Source organism: Mastomys coucha, unplaced genomic scaffold (genome assembly GCF_008632895.1).
Source record: "Mastomys coucha isolate ucsf_1 unplaced genomic scaffold, UCSF_Mcou_1 pScaffold14, whole genome shotgun sequence".
Taxonomy (NCBI): Eukaryota; Metazoa; Chordata; class Mammalia; order Rodentia; family Muridae; genus Mastomys; species Mastomys coucha.
In genome coordinates, this window is record NW_022196896.1 from 117,681,720 (window position 1) to 117,700,955 (window position 19,236).

The 19,236-nt window shown below is 44.9% G+C and overlaps 2 protein-coding genes across 7 annotated transcripts in view; both read right to left on the minus strand.

Annotated features, from left to right (window-relative positions):
* Per2 (period circadian regulator 2) overlaps positions 1-19,236 on the minus strand; it is a 750,618-nt gene that overhangs the window by 636,588 nt on the left and 94,794 nt on the right. The gene's annotated exons all lie outside the window — the stretch shown is intronic.
* Positions 1-19,236, minus strand: part of Hdac4 (histone deacetylase 4) — a 257,625-nt gene that overhangs the window by 110,999 nt on the left and 127,390 nt on the right. Inside the window, exon 1 of one of the 6 annotated variants that reach the window (XM_031368434.1) lies at positions 14,136-14,680. The exons of 2 other annotated variants lie outside the window; for them this stretch is intronic. In XM_031368434.1, the coding sequence (XP_031224294.1) occupies positions 14,136-14,436 (301 nt within the window). In that variant the 5' untranslated portion in view covers positions 14,437-14,680. Of the gene's footprint in view, positions 1-14,135; positions 14,681-19,236 lie in introns of those variants that run through there. 3 more of the 6 variants (XM_031368433.1, XM_031368436.1, XM_031368435.1) reach the window with 3 other exon arrangements.

Sequence of the window (19,236 nt, forward strand, 5' to 3'; positions counted from 1 at the left end):
GGTTCTTCTGTCTCCAAACCAGCAGACTGCTTGCCTACACTCCATGGCGTCACCTAGTCACTCTCAGTATTCAGGAGAAGGATCTGGCTTTGTAAGGACTGCCGGATAAGCTGAGCTTTCCAATGCCCACTTTCCACCTTCCAGGATGTGGCCAACATGCCCCTCTCACTCTTGCTAGCTTTACCACCCTTTGTTAGATGTTCATTTTTAAGTGTTTGAGGGACAATTTCAAAAGTACACAAAGCAAGACCAATGAGATGGCTTAGGAGATGTAAAGACCTAAGTTCTAGCCCCAGAGCCCACATAGTAGAAAGAATGAACTGACTTGCACCGTGGGCATGTAAGCTTGCACACATGCATGTACTGGTCTTTCAAAGTCATAAAGCAGAAAGAACTGTGCAATGGACTTCTCATGTGGTCCTCATACTATCTATACACCTATGTGTATCTCTTCCTTCATACCACTTTATCTGTACATGCCCAACAAATGTCTCTGGAAGATTCATATAGGACAATAAGATACTGTCAGCATATCCAAGTAAGTTAGGTAGAATTCCATGCTATCAAGTGACCAGAAAGTCACCCCACTCTTCAGTCTCAAAAATGGATTTTATATTGTTTGAATCAGAACCCAGGAAGGTCAGCATTGTCAGAAAACTGTATCTCTCAGAGACACCGTATTCTGCCAGCCATGTGAAGGATCTCCCCACCCTACTCCCAACTCTTCTCATGAACACATGCCAGCTGTAGACACTGGCTACCTATCCTACAGCTCTACTGATGACACTTGCCTGGATCAATGAACTCATTGTCCTGGCTTTCTGCCAACTGTGATATGTTCTAAGGGCCTGGCATATCTGGCTATGACTCTCCAGCAAGAGCCTGGGAAGCTAGAAGACTGGTGGGGGCATCACAGGTGGGTGTTAGCAGCTAACCATGGCTGTTATTAGTAGCAATATCCTTCTGGTTTCATAGTTGTTTCTTTGAGTGTTCACCGGGTTTTTCTGTAAAAGCTCTCTGCCTTGTTACTCTGACTAGAGGGTTTTTTAAGAAGGGAGGACAAGTGCTTGCTTTTTTTTTTTTTTTGCCAAATTTAAAATTAATGATCAGTCTTTCAGTGTGGGTGGTGTGTTTTACAATATCTTAATGACGTGTCTCTCTTAGCTACAGATCTTACAGATACTTAAAGAGTCCTGTCCTCATTCACAGGGAGTCTTGGGGCTGGCCCAAGTTCTGAAACCCAAAGGTTTCAGAATAGCTCTATTCTGATGGGACATGACGACCTGTTCTGGCTCTCACAATTTTCTTGACCCTCATGTAGGTCAATGTTTAGCAATCAGACTTTGGCTTTTGGGATGAGTGCTATTATGGGTTGGACTTATGGCATATTATGTTCTTATTGTCATTCTTGTACATTTCTAAAGTGAATGAAATTATACACATGGCGTTTCGACCTCCCTCTTGTCGCAGCACTTGAGAGCACAAAACATATTAAGACCATCATCAACTCACAAGTACTGAAGAGCCCTATCTAGACTCCACTCAAAATTCTGATTTATTTCCAATATCCTTTCCAAAAGATGTCTGAAATGGAATTACAACTATTTTATGTGCACATGAGCATGCAGGTGCAATTGTATGAAGGACTTACAGTGGAAAAGTCAAAAGCACTTTACAGAGCAAACATCTAAGAATGTTTTGTACCAAGTATGCACAACACAGTGGCATGGCCTGAGCCTCACAGGCAGGAAAGGCTTCTATACCATCTCTCTCTGCCTCACTGCAATGCTCGTAAACAATGCCCAAGAACTTCCTTAGCAATTCATCAGGATAGAATTCATGCTTGAGAAAGAAACTAGTGAGGTAGAAACAGAGGCTACACTGTGGGATTTACTCTTTAGTAACCAAATTGTAAAGAAAGGTATTGTGGGCACATCTATGGGAAGACTGTCCAATTGGTACTGGGCAGGAGAGATACATGCCATACACAGCCTATGCTAAAATGTATTATTCTCTGAGTTGAGTTTTCCATGCATGGTTCTGGAAGTAAGAGGCAACATAATTTTCTAGGCACTGATTAACCCCATGTTTCTTCTTCTAGATAGGAAGGTAAACTATTGTATCCAGTCCTATGAGAGGCATTCTCCAAGTTGGAAGGCAGAAAGCTGCACATGCAACTCCTTTCCTTCTTGGTATCTTGGTCCACACCATGCCCTACCTCTAGGCTGGTCTGCTGGACATATTGACTTGTTTTATGTACATAGGAGTCCATGGAATCAGTGCAACTGCACCCTGTCAGACAAGTGGGAAATGTTAAAACACGGTGTCTAAGTAAGGTGCTCATCATAGCTAGTGATTGCCAAACCCAGAAAAGCCCTAGTATGCAAAACTGACATCAAGAATTCTGAGGAAGATGCACAGCCCAGGAAGATCCAGAACTCACAGCTCAGCCAGGACAGCAGTTCTCAGGGTAGGTAGAGTCAGGAACCAAGCCAAGGCCCAGGCCTTATCTCATGGCAGCTAGCTAGTCCCTGGGGGCCCCCACTGCACTAACAAATCTGGGTACCCTGCAGCTTAAGAACCTATGCTCTGGAACTGACATTCCACCACCACAGACATTCCTTTCAGCAGAAATGCTCAGATATATGATTAAAATACATTCTCCCCCCCCCCCAGCTGAGTCCCTCATTAAAGAGCCTGCACAAGGGCTTGCCTGACCACCAGCCCCTCCTGTTAGCTGAGACTTAGGTTCTGTTCTTAATCAAAGGTGGATCTTCAACTCCTGCTGGGCTAGAGAGCCTACAGCTTACTGATCACAAGATACATTCTCTTTCCTAAACAGTTCCTGTGCACATGCAGTAACCATCTACCTACCCAACCTCAGGAAAAGCAGGACAAGCAGGAAACCCTGACCAACCCTACTGCAGACTGTAGGTAGACAGGAGAATCGTGAACTATCATTTTCACTATGAAAACAAAAAGCTACAGGTAACACTAGGTGTGCCTCCTCTGCTGCCTGTCATTCTTCTCACACCAGTGCTCACTCTAGTATATTTATACTTTTCTAATGTATAGGTCTTTCCAGGCAGAAAAGGCCCAAGCAGACCACAAACAAGGGACAGTTTCATCACACTGAGCTAAGACAGCTGTTACCAAGCAAGGTGATCCTCTGGGGCTTTGTGCTAGCCAACACAAGGGGCTAAATGTTCAAGGATGCCCTTCCTTAATAAGTATGATGGTGGCTACCTGAAAGGCAGACATAAATCAGGGAAGGAAAAAGAAAGATGGCAGAAGTATTCTGAACACCCAGAGGCAGTCCAAATCTCAGGAGACCCCAGAAAGCTTTAGAATGATGAGCTCCTCAAGACAGGGGCCCAAATTCATGTCATATCACCTCTATGTCTCAGGATCACACACCAAGTCCCTGGAAGGAACAACCCTGTCCTTACCTAGGCCACCTCAGACACAAGTTGGCCCTAAACCAGGTTCCTTTGCCCACACATGATATATGCTAGCACACAGGTGAGGGGCAGCCAGGAGCCAGGGAACACAGAAGCAAAGATTTTCATCAGCCACCTTTCATGTAAGCAGGACTTGGGCCCTCCAGTTTTGTCAGGCATCAGAGACACTAGGGAAGTGAAGAGGGGCATCCTTAGTCCCTGATTAGGTGCTGAAGTCAGAGAGACCAATAAAAGTCTGTCTTATCCCATCCCACCCCACCCCACGCACATGTGTGTGCACATACACACACACATAAACACAGAGACACAGACATACACACACATACATAAACAGAGTCTCACACACACAACACCCCTCTGCTGGCAAATAAAATGTTCTCTGTAGTGTAGGAGAATAAAGAGAAGAAGCCTGGCTAAAGCAGAGCTCCGGCTCTGGGAGCACACAGTGAAGCAGCATCTGTGAGTCTGGAACTCACTAGCCAAACAAAGGAAACCAGCTCTGTGGAATATCCTGCAGCATTGATCCAACATGCTGTGTGCTTGACAAGTTCAAGCAGGAGGTGCCTACACCCCAGCGACAACCTAGACCTCATGAAAATAGAAAACTGAATGCACCAAGCTCCACTGAAAAGGTACTTATAGTGTAGAAGGCTCTAGAATAGAGTGAAGACCTTGAGTAAATAGATGGAATAAGAGGCAGTGACCAGAGGCCTCTTGGCATCTGGACACTGCTGCTGACCACAGAAATCTGCCAACATTGCTGCCCTTAGAACTTTCTGTCTCTGGAAGAACAATGCCCAAGACTCTGTATGTATGCTCACAAAAAGGCTGTAGATTGCCCAAGCCCAAGCTCAGGTCCAGACCCAGGCCCAGGCCCAGGCCTAGCATAAGAGAGCTGGCCTCTCTTTCAACAACTAAGAATAGTAGCAGGCTCACCCAAGTCTCTCCTCTGCTGCCTCCATGGTAGGCCTTGAGTGCTCCACGGGAATGCTTTCCTCAACCTCGGGGGCCCAAAGCTGCTCGGGAGTCCCTGTGTCCCACGCCATGCCCAAGCCTTCCCAGTCCGGGGGACATGGAGAGGTTTTCCTTTTTATTCCACCCACTCACTTCCCTGTGTACTCAGTCTTCCCGCCTGCCTATCCCACACGGCAAGAAGGGGGATGCCAGCATGTCTCAGTCCAGGATTCAGGCTCCAGAGTCAGGGCTTGGATCTGCCAGAACTCTGGGGAGGCAAGATTTAAAAAATCAATAGCTAAAAGTTTTCTAAGTGAAAGATACACACTTACAGACATAGAAAACAGAACCAAGTGGAAAATGCAATACAACATTAAGACAGTCTCCCAAAGAAACCACAGAGACCCAAACGAAGGCCACACACACAAACCCATGTGCGAGTGGAGTGACCACAGAAACAGGAATTACAACACTGGCTCACCTCTGGGACTGAGAGAACAGTTGATACATAGGAGTTAGAGCAGAGACTAGTGCAGAAGCACATTGACACATGTGGCCAGAAGCCAACAAGCTGTAATCTGATGGGAGCCTCAACATTTGGAACACAAAAGCTAGGATCAGTATCCACTACAAGACCAACCACCTTCAGCAGACAAATCTCAAGAATACAGAACAAAACAAAGTAGTAGCGAGGAGGAGCCTAGGAATTAACCAGGGGATGTTCCCTGGATCCTGACGCAAACACTATTTCTAGATAGCCCTAGGGACATACAAACATTGAGTGAACATTTGATATAATCTAAGCATGAAAATGGTATCATACTCACATTGGAAACAAAAGACCCCTGATGGTCATGTGAGCACTTGTTGGGCAGAGGCAGAATGATTTAGTTCTAGGCCAGCTCTGCCTATATATCAAGTTCCAGACCAGTCAGAATCTCTGTTAAATAAACAAACAAGCAAACAGATGTGCATATGAAAGAGATAGCTCATTGTATAGAAGTGCTTGCTAGCAAGCCTGATAACCTGAGTTTGGTACCTGGATCAAACAGTGGAAGAAAAGAATCCACACACACACACACACACACACACACACACACACACACACACGCACGCACGCACGCACGCACGCGAAAATAAATAAACAAATAAATAAGTAAAATAGTGCTGGGCGGTGGTGGCACACACCTTTAATCCCAGCACTTGGGAGGCAGAGGCAGGTGGATTTCTGAGTTCGAGGCCGGCCTGGTCTACAGAGTGAGTTCCAGGACAGCCAAGGCTACACAGAGAAACCCTGTCTCAAACCTCCCCTCCAAAAAATAAGTAAAATAGTTAATTAATTCTTGGAAGATACTGAACAAAGTAGAACTTTGTATCTGACAGTAAGAATACAGATTCCTCAGTTAGATCTATATTAAAAAATTAAACAATTTTCGAATGTTGCAGGATATTTGATCACACTGTGACCCTTAAGATTATGTTGTTGACTGGAAAAACCTATTTCTAGTTGTGGTGTGGCTTAGCCTTAGCATACACCTTTAATCCCTCTGCCTAGAATACAGACGTGCCTTAATATACCTCTTAAATCCCAAACAATGAAGGTACAATTAGTTTGTAGAAGGAAGCATCCATGTTAAAAGTGATGTCCAATTGAGTGGCAAACAAACTGATGAATCAGAGAAAGATTTGACAGGATAGGATACACCAACTCTCCTGAGAGAGAGAGAAAAGGGAAGCTACTGGAGGGACAGTTCAGAGAGAGGAGGCAGTTTTACAAAGATAGGTTGTAGAGAGAGAACAAGCTAGATACAGGTGAAGACAGAATGAGCCAAAGAATGAGGAGCCAGAAGACTAGAACAGATTGCCAAAGTTAGCATTAGACTAAGTAGAACAATTCAGGAGAGACTGAGAGAAGCCAGATTGAATCAGAATGGGGAGGAGTTTTGAGCCAAAACAGCTGCACTGACCAGCCAACAAGAGCTCAAAAAGAACTATAAAGAAAGGGTGATCTTATTCAGCAGTAAGTCTCAGAGGCAAAGCACATTCTAGACCTAGATAAGAATATTCAGAAGCTAGAAGCTTCCAGGACTAGGCCTAGGTAAGCCTCTGAAATGACAATTATTACAGGAGAATAAAAGTTATGTTTACGTCAGAACAAATGCAAAACAAAATAAATGCATGAATGAAGAGAGCTCACACATCAAGTTATATAACAAAGCATTCTTTGAAATGACTAAGAAGCAGACAAATTTCAGATAACAAAGATTCAGAAAATAAAGAAAAGCCACAAATTAAAAGGTAAGAGACGAGCAGAACCACAAGAGACATGTGGTAAGTGTGAGCATGCCACATGCTGGGGCTCAGGCTTCGTCTCAGGCACTGCATGTTTTTATTTACATATCTTCATACATATGTATATACATACATACAAAAATATTATAGACTAAAAAAAAGCCAGATACTTCAGATATGACAGTAATTTAAAACATTACACTTCATAGTCTATGTCAAATAGACACACTTCTAAAAATATAACTTTCTAAGTTGGTAAGACAAAAAAACTGGTCAAATTAATTCTATACTATCATCATAATCTGAAACAATATTTCAAAACCTCACCACAAAAATCATTCCCACGGGCTTCCTGGCAAAGTACCAACCAAGTGGTCATCATTTTAAACAACATTCTTCAAAGAAATACAAAGTGTGAGCCCTAATTCACCCTACCAGGAGTAGAAAACCCCATTAGAGAACTAGACAAAGACATTGTGAAAACAACAGAAAGATCATGGTCTCTACCACAAAATTCTCAAATGACATTAGTCAGCTTGCCCCAGTCGTCTATACAAAGATAATGGACTCACTCAAGAGAGCTAAAACAAACAGCAGTTCACACTGAGGACACGCTGAGATGAAGTCGCCACTCTGTAACTATGAGCACAAGACAAAGCTGGGAAAGATCATCTTGCACAGAACCCCAGCAAGCACCGCATTTGGGCTGAGGAAAGCAGCAGACATATTCCCAGGAGGCTGACAGGAACCACTGGAGATCCCTGCCAGAAAGACAACAGACTTACTGAGGGCACGGGCACAGAAGATCATTTTTGTGGATAGGGACACAACTCTCTCTATCAACCACAACAAATCTTTCATGTACCAAAACTCAAGTGAAAAAGAAACTGAAGACTTTCACACAGCATTATTGAAAACATCCTCATATTTCTGGAATGCACACAGATGTAGAATGAGCTCTTTACCATGAAATGTTAAGCCAGTACATTGGACTTGATGAGCAGGCCAGCCCCAGAAGGCTTCTGACACACACCAAACCAGCTGTCTTAGTTAGAATTTCTATTGTTGTGATAAAACATTATGACCAAAATCAACTTAAGAAGAAAAAAAATATTTCTTCATCATGCAGCTTATAGTCCATTACCAGAAGTTAAGACAGGAACTGAAGCAGAGGCTATAGAGGGGTGTTTCTTATTGTCTTGCTCCTTTTGGCTTTCTTACAGAACTCAGGACCACCTCCTGCTCGGGGCTGGCACCACCCACAATAAACTGAGTGCTAGCTACCACATCAATCACTAATTAAGAAAATGCACTACAGATTTGCTTCCAGGCCAATTCACAGGCATTTTCTCAGCTCAGTCCCTTTTTCCAAATAACTCAATTGTGTCAAATTGACAATAAACTAACCAGTATACTACCTCTTAACAAAGGACTGCCCTTAGCATAGAAGCAAATTCTGTAAGGTAGTATGACAGAAAGATCAGAGGAAGACTGTCAGATGAAAGGAGGAGCAACAGGCCTAACCCCCATCAGACTAGTTTGGTGGTTCCAGATTTGTGCAGCGGTCCACATCCATCCAGCTTCACACCTACACCTCTGATGACCCCAAGTGCTGCAGAAGCACTGATCTGTGTAATGGGGTGCAGAGCCTTCTGGAAAGCAGCTGTTCTCTTCTTAGGAACTTAGTTTGGGATCTAGGACCCAATGCTATGGGCTAGGAAGAGGCCTCAAGGGTTTACATAGTGAAAGCTTACACCACCGCAGAGTGAAAGTAGGGGTGGGACACTGCTTTAGGAATGGGAAGGGGTGGGGTCAGTCCTGTAGGTTAAGGAGGGACACTGTTTTAGGAATGGGAAAGAGTGGGGTCGGTCCTGCACGTTAATGCCATCTAGCACTATCCCCTGAAATCTTCCAGCTTTACTTAAACACACTTTCTCACAGAAAATACACTCATATTTGGTTTTTACTCTGTACTCTGTATCGGGTGGATTATGTCAACTGATTCTTTTACAGCCTTATTGTATAACCTGCTTACAATAAAATCCACGTGTGTTAGATGTGCAGTTTACCAATTCTTGGTATGTGTTTTTTATATCTATCAATCTATCTATCTATCTATCTATCTATCTATCTATCTATAGATAGAAATGTGTGTGTATATATATGTATATAACACACACATACATATATATATGTGTGTATATATACGTTTCAATAAAACAACCTATTTGAGACTAATCTGAGTAAATCTTCCAAAAAATATAAATAAGCATATTTTCCCTATATCCTATTTTGGTATAAACACAGAACTCTATCACAGTCAAATTTGCCTATCCATAAACTCAGAACTCTGTCTCTCACAGTAAAAATCACCAAGCAATACAACTCCTTTATAGTCTCCTTGCCAGGCTTAGTAAGCAAAGACACAGAAATGGCGTGCATAGCACTAAGGAAAGAGAAATGCCAACAAATCTGCACTGGAGTGCCATACCCTTCTGTCCCTATCTTACCTCTCAGTGTGCTGAACTGCCAGCTGGAGTCCCTCACCAGCTCCAATTTGCTGAGTTCTCTGAAGCAATGACTTTAGTTACTCAGCAGCTAAACACTGCAAAGACAGGATTGAATCCTCAGCATGAGGCTGCAGTGTAGCTTAGTGCTACAGGCTCTCCCAGCAGCAGCAGAGCCCAAAGGCTGCTCCCCAGAACCACAAAGAATTTTAAATCATCATCATTAAATTTAAAAACTACCAAAGCATCCCAGGCAGGGATTGACTCATCCTTCCGCCTCTGCTTACACAGAAACGTCAGACAAGTGTAAGTCCGAGGATACTATCCCCAGACCCTGTATATTCAGATCTCTTCAGGGACTTTCTATAAAAATTGAGGAGCAATAAAACTGAAATAAGCACAGGCAATGGAAATGCTGTCACTGACAAATGGCACTGAGGCTGACTGCTGTCTGGAGTTGCCGACCTGCCTCAGCCTGGCACTCCAGTCATCAGCCTGGAGGAGGGCCACTCAAAATGGCCAGTCAGTGTGCAGACTTCTCAGAGACTGTGGAGGAAGCTCTAGGGGCCAGTGGGGTGAAGTACGGCTGCTTAATCCACAGAGGCTTTAATCTGCAGCTCCAGCCATTGTTCCTAAAAGGAGTGGCTTCAGCTGATTGAAAATGGGCATCCTTTGAAGCTATAAGAAGATCCTAGGAGTCCCAGCAACTCATGACTTAAACTGAGGTGACATGTTCAAAAGGCCTTGTTCTCCTAGCCTCCTGGACAGGTAGGAGGGCATCTGCTCTCCACACATAAGGACTGCTTTGGGTAAAGGACTCAGTGGTGGCACCAATCCTACCTGTCCCTAAACTTCATTCTGAGGACAGTAGGAAAACATATCCTCTAAGGAAAGGCAGTCACAGGATTTTCTGAAAGCTAGTAAGCAGATGGCCAGCCATAGGGTCACCTGCAAGGGTGCTAGGATGACGCTACCCTCAGCTCTGCACTCCTCCTCCTGCTCTAAATGGAGAGTACTATTCTGCCCCTTGAGCTTCCAGGCTTGGTGCTGCACGGGTGCTGACAGGAATCCAGGCACTGAGGCCTGGCACAACAGATGCCAGAGCTTTGGACTGGATCTGAGTCTAGGGAAGGAGTGGAAAGGGTCCTCTCTCAGCAGAGACAAGGCCCCACCCCTTATTTCTACCATGTGAGGGTGCTGGACATTATGATTTGCCCCACTTGCTAGAGTTTAAGATAGCAGTCTCTTAGGATTACACTTGAGAAAAAACTCAAGTTTGAAAACACAAGCAACTTCAAGAAAAAAACGCCTTCTGGAGCCTTTGGGGCTTCTAATCTCCAGTCCAAATACTGTCTCCAGGTGTACCACTTGCTATTCCTCCAGCAACCCTATGCACTTACAGGCTGAAGATGTGGCTAAAGGGTCTATGTTACTCTGTGGATCCTCAGAAGCCAGGCATATGACGTTACTAGAAAGACAGAGGAGAGAACAGGAAGAAAAGGGTAGAAGGCTGGCGTCCAACCAAGTCCAGAATACTCATGTACAAGCTTTGCAAAGATGTTAACAGGTACAAATAAGTGTATGAGCTTAGAGGAGACACCAGAGGACACAGAGGGCAAGAGAGCATGAATGCACAGATGGAAACAGCAGTGGCAGGTGAGAATTTGCCCTTGACATAAGCAGATAAACAAAGGACTGGTACTCTGGATTCTACAACAGAGTCACTATGGTGGTCACATCCATGCTTCCAGGTGTATGCCAGATTATTTAAGCCTTCCCCAAGCCTCCACAAAGCACTGACAAAAATGAATTTCACGGAGAAGCCAGAAAACTTCCAAACATACACAGGTTGTCCTCTCCAAACTCATGTTGGTATTAGTTGTGTGTGTGTGTGTGTGTGTGTGTGTGTGTGTGTATGTATGTGTGTGTGTGTGTGTGTTGCGGGGCAGGGAGCAGCCTAGCTTTGCAGAGTTTCAAAACCCTCCGAGCCCTCCGAGCAGCTCTCGAGATTGGACTAACCAACTTGAAAGAAGGTGCTGTACCTCTCCATACTGCCTTCACCTTGTGTGTTCCTATGGAAGAAGCAAAAGATCCCCAACCAGGGGCTAGTACACGTTCTTGGACTTTCCAGCTGCCACTGTTGACCTATAAAACTAAAGTACACTTCTCTCTTGTAAAGTGCCTAGCTGTGATACTTTATATGTGCTCAGCCCAAGAAGTGGCGCTATTAGTGTGGCCTTGTTGGAGTAGGTGTGTCACTGTGGGTGTAGCTTTAAGACCCTCATCCTGGCTGCCTTGAAGCCAGTATTCTGCTAGCAGCCTTCAGGTGAAGACGCAGAACTCTCAGCTCCTCCTGCAACATGCCTGCCTGGATGCTGCCATGTTCCTGCCTTGATGATAATGGACTGAACCTTTAAGCCAGCCCCAATTAAATGCTGTCTTTATAAAAGTTGCCTTAGTCATAGTGTCTGTTCACAGCAATAAAACCCTAACTAAGACACAAGTCTTAGTTATTCTGTCATTCCAACAGCAAATCCTGACACTGACACATGCATTACAGAGTGCAACCCACAGACCTAACATGCTACATAAGAACACAAGTAATGAGACAAACAGAAGTGACTATACAACCACTGGAACAGGAGAGCACTGAACACTTATATTCTGAATATGTGTGAACAGCTATAAAATAATAAGTATAACACATCAAAAGTCTTATAAATTATTTAAAGTTGAACACAGAAAATAACTGCCAGTCTTACACGTGTTAATAGTAATAATAAGAATAAATGAATAAATAAATAATAGTAATAAACAATAACAACAACAGAACCTGGGAGGAGGGGTAAAACTTAAAGAGTGTTCACAAAACACCACTTAGTTCTTCATGCAGTGTTAGGAAGAAAAGGAATGAAGCAAAGGGATCCCTAAGAAAAAGTTCTTAAGAAAGCCCCAGGAACTACGATAGCTCCACCAACAAAACTACAGGTATCTGCTTGTTCCATGAAAGCAAGGGACAAAAAGAACAAACAAACATAAGGCAAGCACATGAGGGATTGGTGGGAGGGGTTTGGGGTTCCCCTGACTGACCAGAAGCTGCCAGGGAACGCCTAGTCATGTCATTCTGTGTACCTCCTTCCACCTCCAATTACATTTCCCTGCATGTTGACAACAGGACACAGAAGTCCTTCAACCAGAAAAGCAATCACTTTCATATCTGTCAGTATTCTTAAATGTCTTCTTGCCAGCCAGAGTTGCCAGGGATGGAGAGTCATTTTGATAAGTGCATTTTTTTTCAAGATGCTTATCAAACAACAAACATAAATTTAGTCCTGACGATGTTGCAGGCAGATGGCAGATAACTAGCCAACACCACTGGCTCCTTTGTGAAACATGAATGTTTACAAAATGTTGATATTAATGTTTTACAAATTAAATATTATAAGTCATAACTTATCAAAAGCCATCTCAGCCCTACCCAGAGGGGTATGACCTAAAACTCTTTTATCAAAAAAGAAAAGATGAAAATAAATGAGCAGACATCTAAGGAACAAAATTGTCTTTACCAATCATTTCCAAGGGTTTCTGTCGACACAGAAGACTTTACTAACAAGGGTATCCCATAGAACACAGTTCTCCTCTCCCAGAGGCTATGCACAACACTGACTAGCTGTTTGAGGGCTCCTAGCAACACACCAACCCAGGGCATGAGGGCCACATACTCGATTGCCTCACTGCATCTCTCTTGCATTCCTGACAATGTGATTTTTTTTTGGAACAGGGCAAACTAGAGTCTTGCACAGGCTAGGCAGTGTTTTGCTTGTATAAAGTCCTCTATGCTGGCTGTAACAGCAAGGGGCTACCTGGAGATAACTAGCCATCTGGGCTGCTCTACTAAACAGTAAAGTCAGGGTTAGACTTCCCCTGCTGCCTATTTCAGAACTACCCTGAAAGTTCCCTAGAAAACTCTTTTAATGTTCCTAACTTATTCAATATCACCCAAGAAGAAAACTATCTTATAAAAGTAGGAGACTTGCAAGCATGTATGAGCAAGAACTGTAGATAAAGCCTGGTGCAGTGGGTGACAGCCCTGGAGAAGCATACGAAGGCACTTCCTGAAAAGTATGGATCACCAGGACTTACCACCAAAACCCAGTAAACTGCCGCAGACTTTGATGCGTGAGTGCCACTACCAAAGAAGCAGAACCTCCAGAAATGTCGAGGGGCAGAACTAGTGTCTTGGCTGTGGTGACCTTATAAACCATGCCATCAATAGGAGAAATTCTAAGAGTGAACAATAACACAGAAACATCCAAACCAGTGTTGTATTATTGACCACTGACTCACCCAATGGCCACAGACATGCTCACAGGTGGAAAAGTCTTCAGAATTGGTAAGAGTCAACTTAGTCCTTGCCCATAAGTGTTAGAGTTGGTCTAGCCAGGGCCCCAGGGAAACTTCTTACTTGCAATACCACTGGACCTGCTCACAACAGCAAACATCTCAAACTAACTTAGAATGCAATCTGATTACCCTAGACTCAATGGATAAGAACTTATTACTGGAAAATTAAAAATAGCCCCAGTGGTCTGGGAAGGGTACCAAATCTGCACTGTCTTTGACATTCCAGTTACATAAGGTCAATATTACATAAGAACAAAGAATTTCGGAATTTCCTTCTTAGCAACCTCCAAACACTTGGTTATACATTTCACCTACAGCTGGGCCACAGTAGGAACCACTATTACCCAACAGGAACAGCAGAAATATTTAAAAATAGATGCTTATTGCATGGGGTGGAAGGAAGGAATAAGAACAAACTGAAGGCTTCATTGCTGGGTTCTGGGTCTCCTCCAGCTCCCTCCCCTCAAGGAAGCAGGATCATTCAACCTGGGCTTTCTAGAAATCAATTTGACCTCACCTGACTTCAGATGGCCAAAGAGGAATGCAGCATCCTTCAGGGGCTTCCTGGATCCCTGGGGATAGAAACAGTGCAAAAGGCAACTGGAAATGTGGTGTGTGTTGGGCAGGCAGGGTGTAGTTGAGGTGCTGGCAGCTTGGGAGTCAGCCACCAGACAAGTGAGTGGCCTTGGGGAAGTTACTTGGACGGCCAGTCTATTTCCTAACCTGTGCCTACTGAGGCACTTCCTGCAATGACACAGCAGAGCACACAAGGCACCTAACAGACAAGCTTGTTGTGACAAGGTAACAGTTGTCATCATTTATTCTGAACTGCCAGAGCTGAGCCTTGAACAAGTCCACCTGAAACTTATGGCAACTGGTGCCTCATATGTGGACACTCACTCTCTTTGGGTTCAACCCAGGCCCATGGCACAACCTGTGGAGAATCACTAACAGAATGTTCTGCTACCTCTTGCAGACAGATTCTGCAGACACTGGGAAAAAAGACTTTTTGGTGGCCTTGAATGAAACCATATTTGCATCCAAGGTTCACATCTGTGCCTTCTGAATCCACAACCCCACAAGGTAGGTCACATCTACATTACCCACTATAGTTGATTAACATGACTCCACCATCCAAGTGTTTCAGGCCAATCCCACTCCAACTTCCACTTTGCTGTCTCTGTTACATCCCAAGTGTAGGCATCACCTGAGAATCCGACTGACTGCTGGATTTCTAGTCCCAACGATTTTCTTTACTCCCACTGTACCAGTTGGCTGTGCCACTATCCCATCTAGTTTGCAACTGGTCTCTATTGGGTCTTCATGCCCAATGCCCCTGTCCCAGATGGGCTACCATCCCCCTCCACAGCACCAGCCAGAACTTGCAGGAGTCTCTCTCCTGTACACAAAGGTTGACTGGTGATGTTGCCATCACACGGCCATCATCTTTTCTGCCCTACCTCCCCTGGTTGCTGGTACTAGGGTATCTGCCCAAGCCTAGTAGCACCGCCCTGTATCCCCCAATCACTGACCAGTTCCACATCATCCAATGCTGCTGAAATTACATCAGCTTCTCAAGAAAACTCCAACCACCTGAGTAAGATCCTGACCTTCTCTGCCCCTGCCCTCTGTCCTGCCCCTAATCGTGCTCTTCCTTGACTGTTCCTCTAGTTACAGCCTAGCACCACAGAAACAGGGATCTCTGTTTGAATCACACATGCACATATCCCAAAAGCTAAGGACAGAGCCTGGCTGCAGTAATTCCTGCTTATAGGAAGGAGTCAGTGGAGAATGAGCTGGAGCATGTCTTTCTGGACACAACCTATGGCTCGCCTTCCTCACTGTCCTCTTAGTCCCCATGGAACTTAGACCTTATGACCTTTTCTTCCAGTCTACACAAGTGACATATACTCAAGTATCAAAAAAGCTGTCTGTAAAATCCAAAGGCCCAGTAACTTCTAACATGCTGTGTATCTTAACAAAGGTCTACTGGAAAACTCATACTTTCAGATTTTAAAAACATCTAAGTATCATTTTAAAAAGAACTATAAAAGATATCAAAATAACTCCCTTGTGAAACATGAATGTTTACAAAATGTTGACATTGTTTTACAAATTAAATATCATAAGTCATAACTTATCAAAAGCCATCTCAGCCCTACCCAGAGGGGTATGACCTAAAACTCTTTTATCAAAAAAGAAAAGATGAAAATAAATGAGCAGAATGGTCAACCCAAGAAGACTAAGAACATCCCAATCAACACAGGGGAGGGAGCCCAGGGATAAGAATGCACACAAGCACAGAGCAAGGAATCTACAGGAAATGAATGGGCTCTTCGAAGGCAAACTGGAGATGCAAGGGCCAGACTGACCCAGTGTCCCCATTAGCTCTCCTCTCAGTTAACAGACACAGCCCAGCAGGAAACATGGAGTGAGGGGTGTGGCTAGGAATGCTAGAGAAAGGGAGTTAAGACAGCTTCCTTTTTGAGAGGGAGCTAGCATCCCATACCTCACGCTCTTTACCAAACTGACAGGGCCACCTGCTTCTGCTCTCTGCTCTGGCCTGACATGTAGCCCCTTGTCAAGAGACCTATGGTCTGTGTGCTGAGGTTCTGGCTCTGGCCTGACATGTAGCCCCTTGTCAAGAGGCCCCATGATCTGTGTGTTGAGGTTCTTGTCCTACATGGCAGCACAGGAGTCACTTAGAAACACCAGGACCTGAGTTGGGTCCAACCAGGTGTACAGGGTATGGACCCAAAGTAATTCTTCCTTAAAGGTAACCAAGTGTTGGGAGTAGGAGAGATTACACAAGGCTAACATATAGCTACTGAAAACTATTGCCCATTCAGGCTAACTAAGGTGGACAAGGCTGACAAAATCCTCTTGCATATCCTGGTTGACTCACCTGAAATACAAAAATCCTAAAATCTACAATACAAATTGATAAGCACAGACTGAAAGTGCTTTGAGCACAAGTGATGTCACAGTGCATGAATCTGTCTTTGTACACTAGTCCTGTCATAAATGACAATTGAACCAAACCCTTCCTGCCTGCCCTAGCTGCCTGGAACTCTCAAATATCCATGGAAAATACAGCCTAGTTCTCCATCCTTTGTATGACACAACCCTGGAGGTTATTCCTGAGGCCACCACACATAAAAAAAAAATTTCTTTTTAAAATTAAGAAATGAGGCAGAGGGGGAGAGCGCACAGATGTTATGGACAGCCTAGTAGTTTGTAAAATGTTTACTGTGCAGGCATGAGGACCTGAGATTCATCTCTGTAAGCCATGTAAAACACTGGGCACGTGGTGAGCATATGTGATTCTGTTGTGAGGGAGAGAAGGAACTATGGGGCTTACCAGCCTAGCTAGTCTAATCCCAGACCTCTAGGTTCCTATCAGGAAAAGTGGGTAGGTGCAAGAGAACATAACAGGTTAGCCTTTTATCTCCACACTCTCACAAACCAGTACTCACATACTCCTTTCACATGCATGCACCAGTTATCAATCGTAGGACACTGGGATCTTTGAAACTGGGACCACTTGGGAGCACAACACACACCACGAGAACTGTTTGCTTTGGACAGCCACCCTGAGTGTTCAGTTCTAAAACTAAGAGCCACATACCTTTCCCTGCCTCATGCAACATCCTGTGGTGGACAAGGAGCAGTTCTGGTCTGCAGAATTGAAGGAGTGGACCACTGTGAGAAGTAAGCAATCCCATATCCACCCAAGAGGGAAGGCTGCTTTCCTCCTCCCTGGGCACTGGGATGGTAAAGGATCCCAACTGGGAAACAAGTGGGCAGAGCAGAAAGGGCAGCGTCTAGGCTGGGGTGGGAGACAGAAGCTCAGACCGTCAGGAGGGTGTACTCAAAGCTAGCAGCATTTCTGATAAGTGATGGCAGTGAGCACAAGCAGAGTGATGGGTGGGTTGTCTAAAGAGTCACAAGACCTACACAAGCAAAATAAACCAACAGAATGTTGGGCAAGCACACTGTCTACAAGAAGTTTGATAGAACATGGGTGTCTCTTCAGATACTGACTGGCTCAAAAGCCAGCAGCAGCCATGGGAAACACGGTGTAGATTCAACTGCAAAGTGCTCTGAGGCACAGAAATGGTAGCACCAGGACCAAGGGAGGGCAAAGCAGAAGTAGAGAAGTAGAGAAGTGCTCAGAGAGTGCAGCCCACCTGGCTATCCTTACTCATGCCACTGGCAAAAGCCAGAGATCCCTTCAACAGAGGAAGCAAGACCAGGCAGAAGCAAGGCTCAGTGGAGGCTGCAGGCTACCTGTGAGATGTGGGTCTTTTGCTCCAGGGTGCTGGGTCCCAGCAGCCATCTCAGAGTGGGTTACAGGAGTTCAACAAGATTGGGAGTCTAAGTTACTAACAGTGGCCAGGGCCTTGAAGGGCCTGGCCAGCTTTTGGATATCCGTGTCTCCTATAATGGGCGCACAGTGAGCTCACCAGATAGAACAGGACTGTCATCACTTAAGGCAGAGCCCAGACAGACAGACAATACCTGGGAAGAAGACCAGACAGCACCATGTCCCCAGAGAATGGAAGGGGACAGAAAGCAGGGATGGCAGCGTCCCCAGAGAATGGAAGGGGACGGCAGGCAGCTGCATGACCAGAAAGGACCCCAAGAGTAACTCTTCCCTCGGTTCCATTAGCAACAATACAACAAAGTGGACTAAGAGGTCAGTCACTTGGAAAGCAGCTCTACCTCACATCTCAGCCAGACGCTTACTCTGTTAGCTGAGCACTGGGATATGGTAGAAGTTGGCAGGCACCAGAGATACGGCCAGGCGATATACTCCATACTGGGTAACCCACACCTCAGATCTCTCTGCTTGGTACTCCCGACACCCTCGCCCTTGTTGATTCCATCTACTAAGAACCTCTCATGACTCTCTTATCCTAGTCTGCCCATTGGTCTTCCTGTATCAGCAGCTTGACTTCCTTTGAAACAGTTCCTGCTAGGAACACCTTCACAAAGCCTCTGGGCTGGGCTAGGCTGGGCTGGGCTGGGCTGGGCTGGGCTGGGCTGGAGAAACCCAGAGACAAGGAACAGGCCAACCAGAGGAAGATGATGTCTCATGATGCAACAGGGACAGGAGACAGATGGTGTCCTGGGTGGGCTCAGGACAGGTCCTTTTCTGCTTCCTTCCATACTGAGTCCAAAGCAGAATAAAAGAGGGGAATGGATGTGCTAGACACTGCCCAGGTCGGGGAAGCAAAGTAAGGAGCAGAGGAGGATAAACTACTCTGAGCTGGGGCAGGGGAGGCCCCCGCCGGCTGCCTTTGGGGAACTCTTTGAAAGAGTGTCTTATACTCCCAAGAAAAACTCCAATTTGAGCACTCCACCAAGGCAGCAGGTGGTGGCAAAGAAAGAGTCAGGGCATCTCCCAGCCCTAATAGTTCTTGCTACAAAATAGCAAGGCTTAATTATCATCACCAGAATTTTTTATGGGCTCACAAATACAGGACAAGGAATGGTCTAGAAATGAAATGAGACTGGCAGTGAGAAGGACTGCCTGGGCACTTTTCCCACTCAAGTGAAGGATGTCTGCTTAGATGAGACACAAAGCATGTCAGGAAATAGGGAAGGTTAACTCA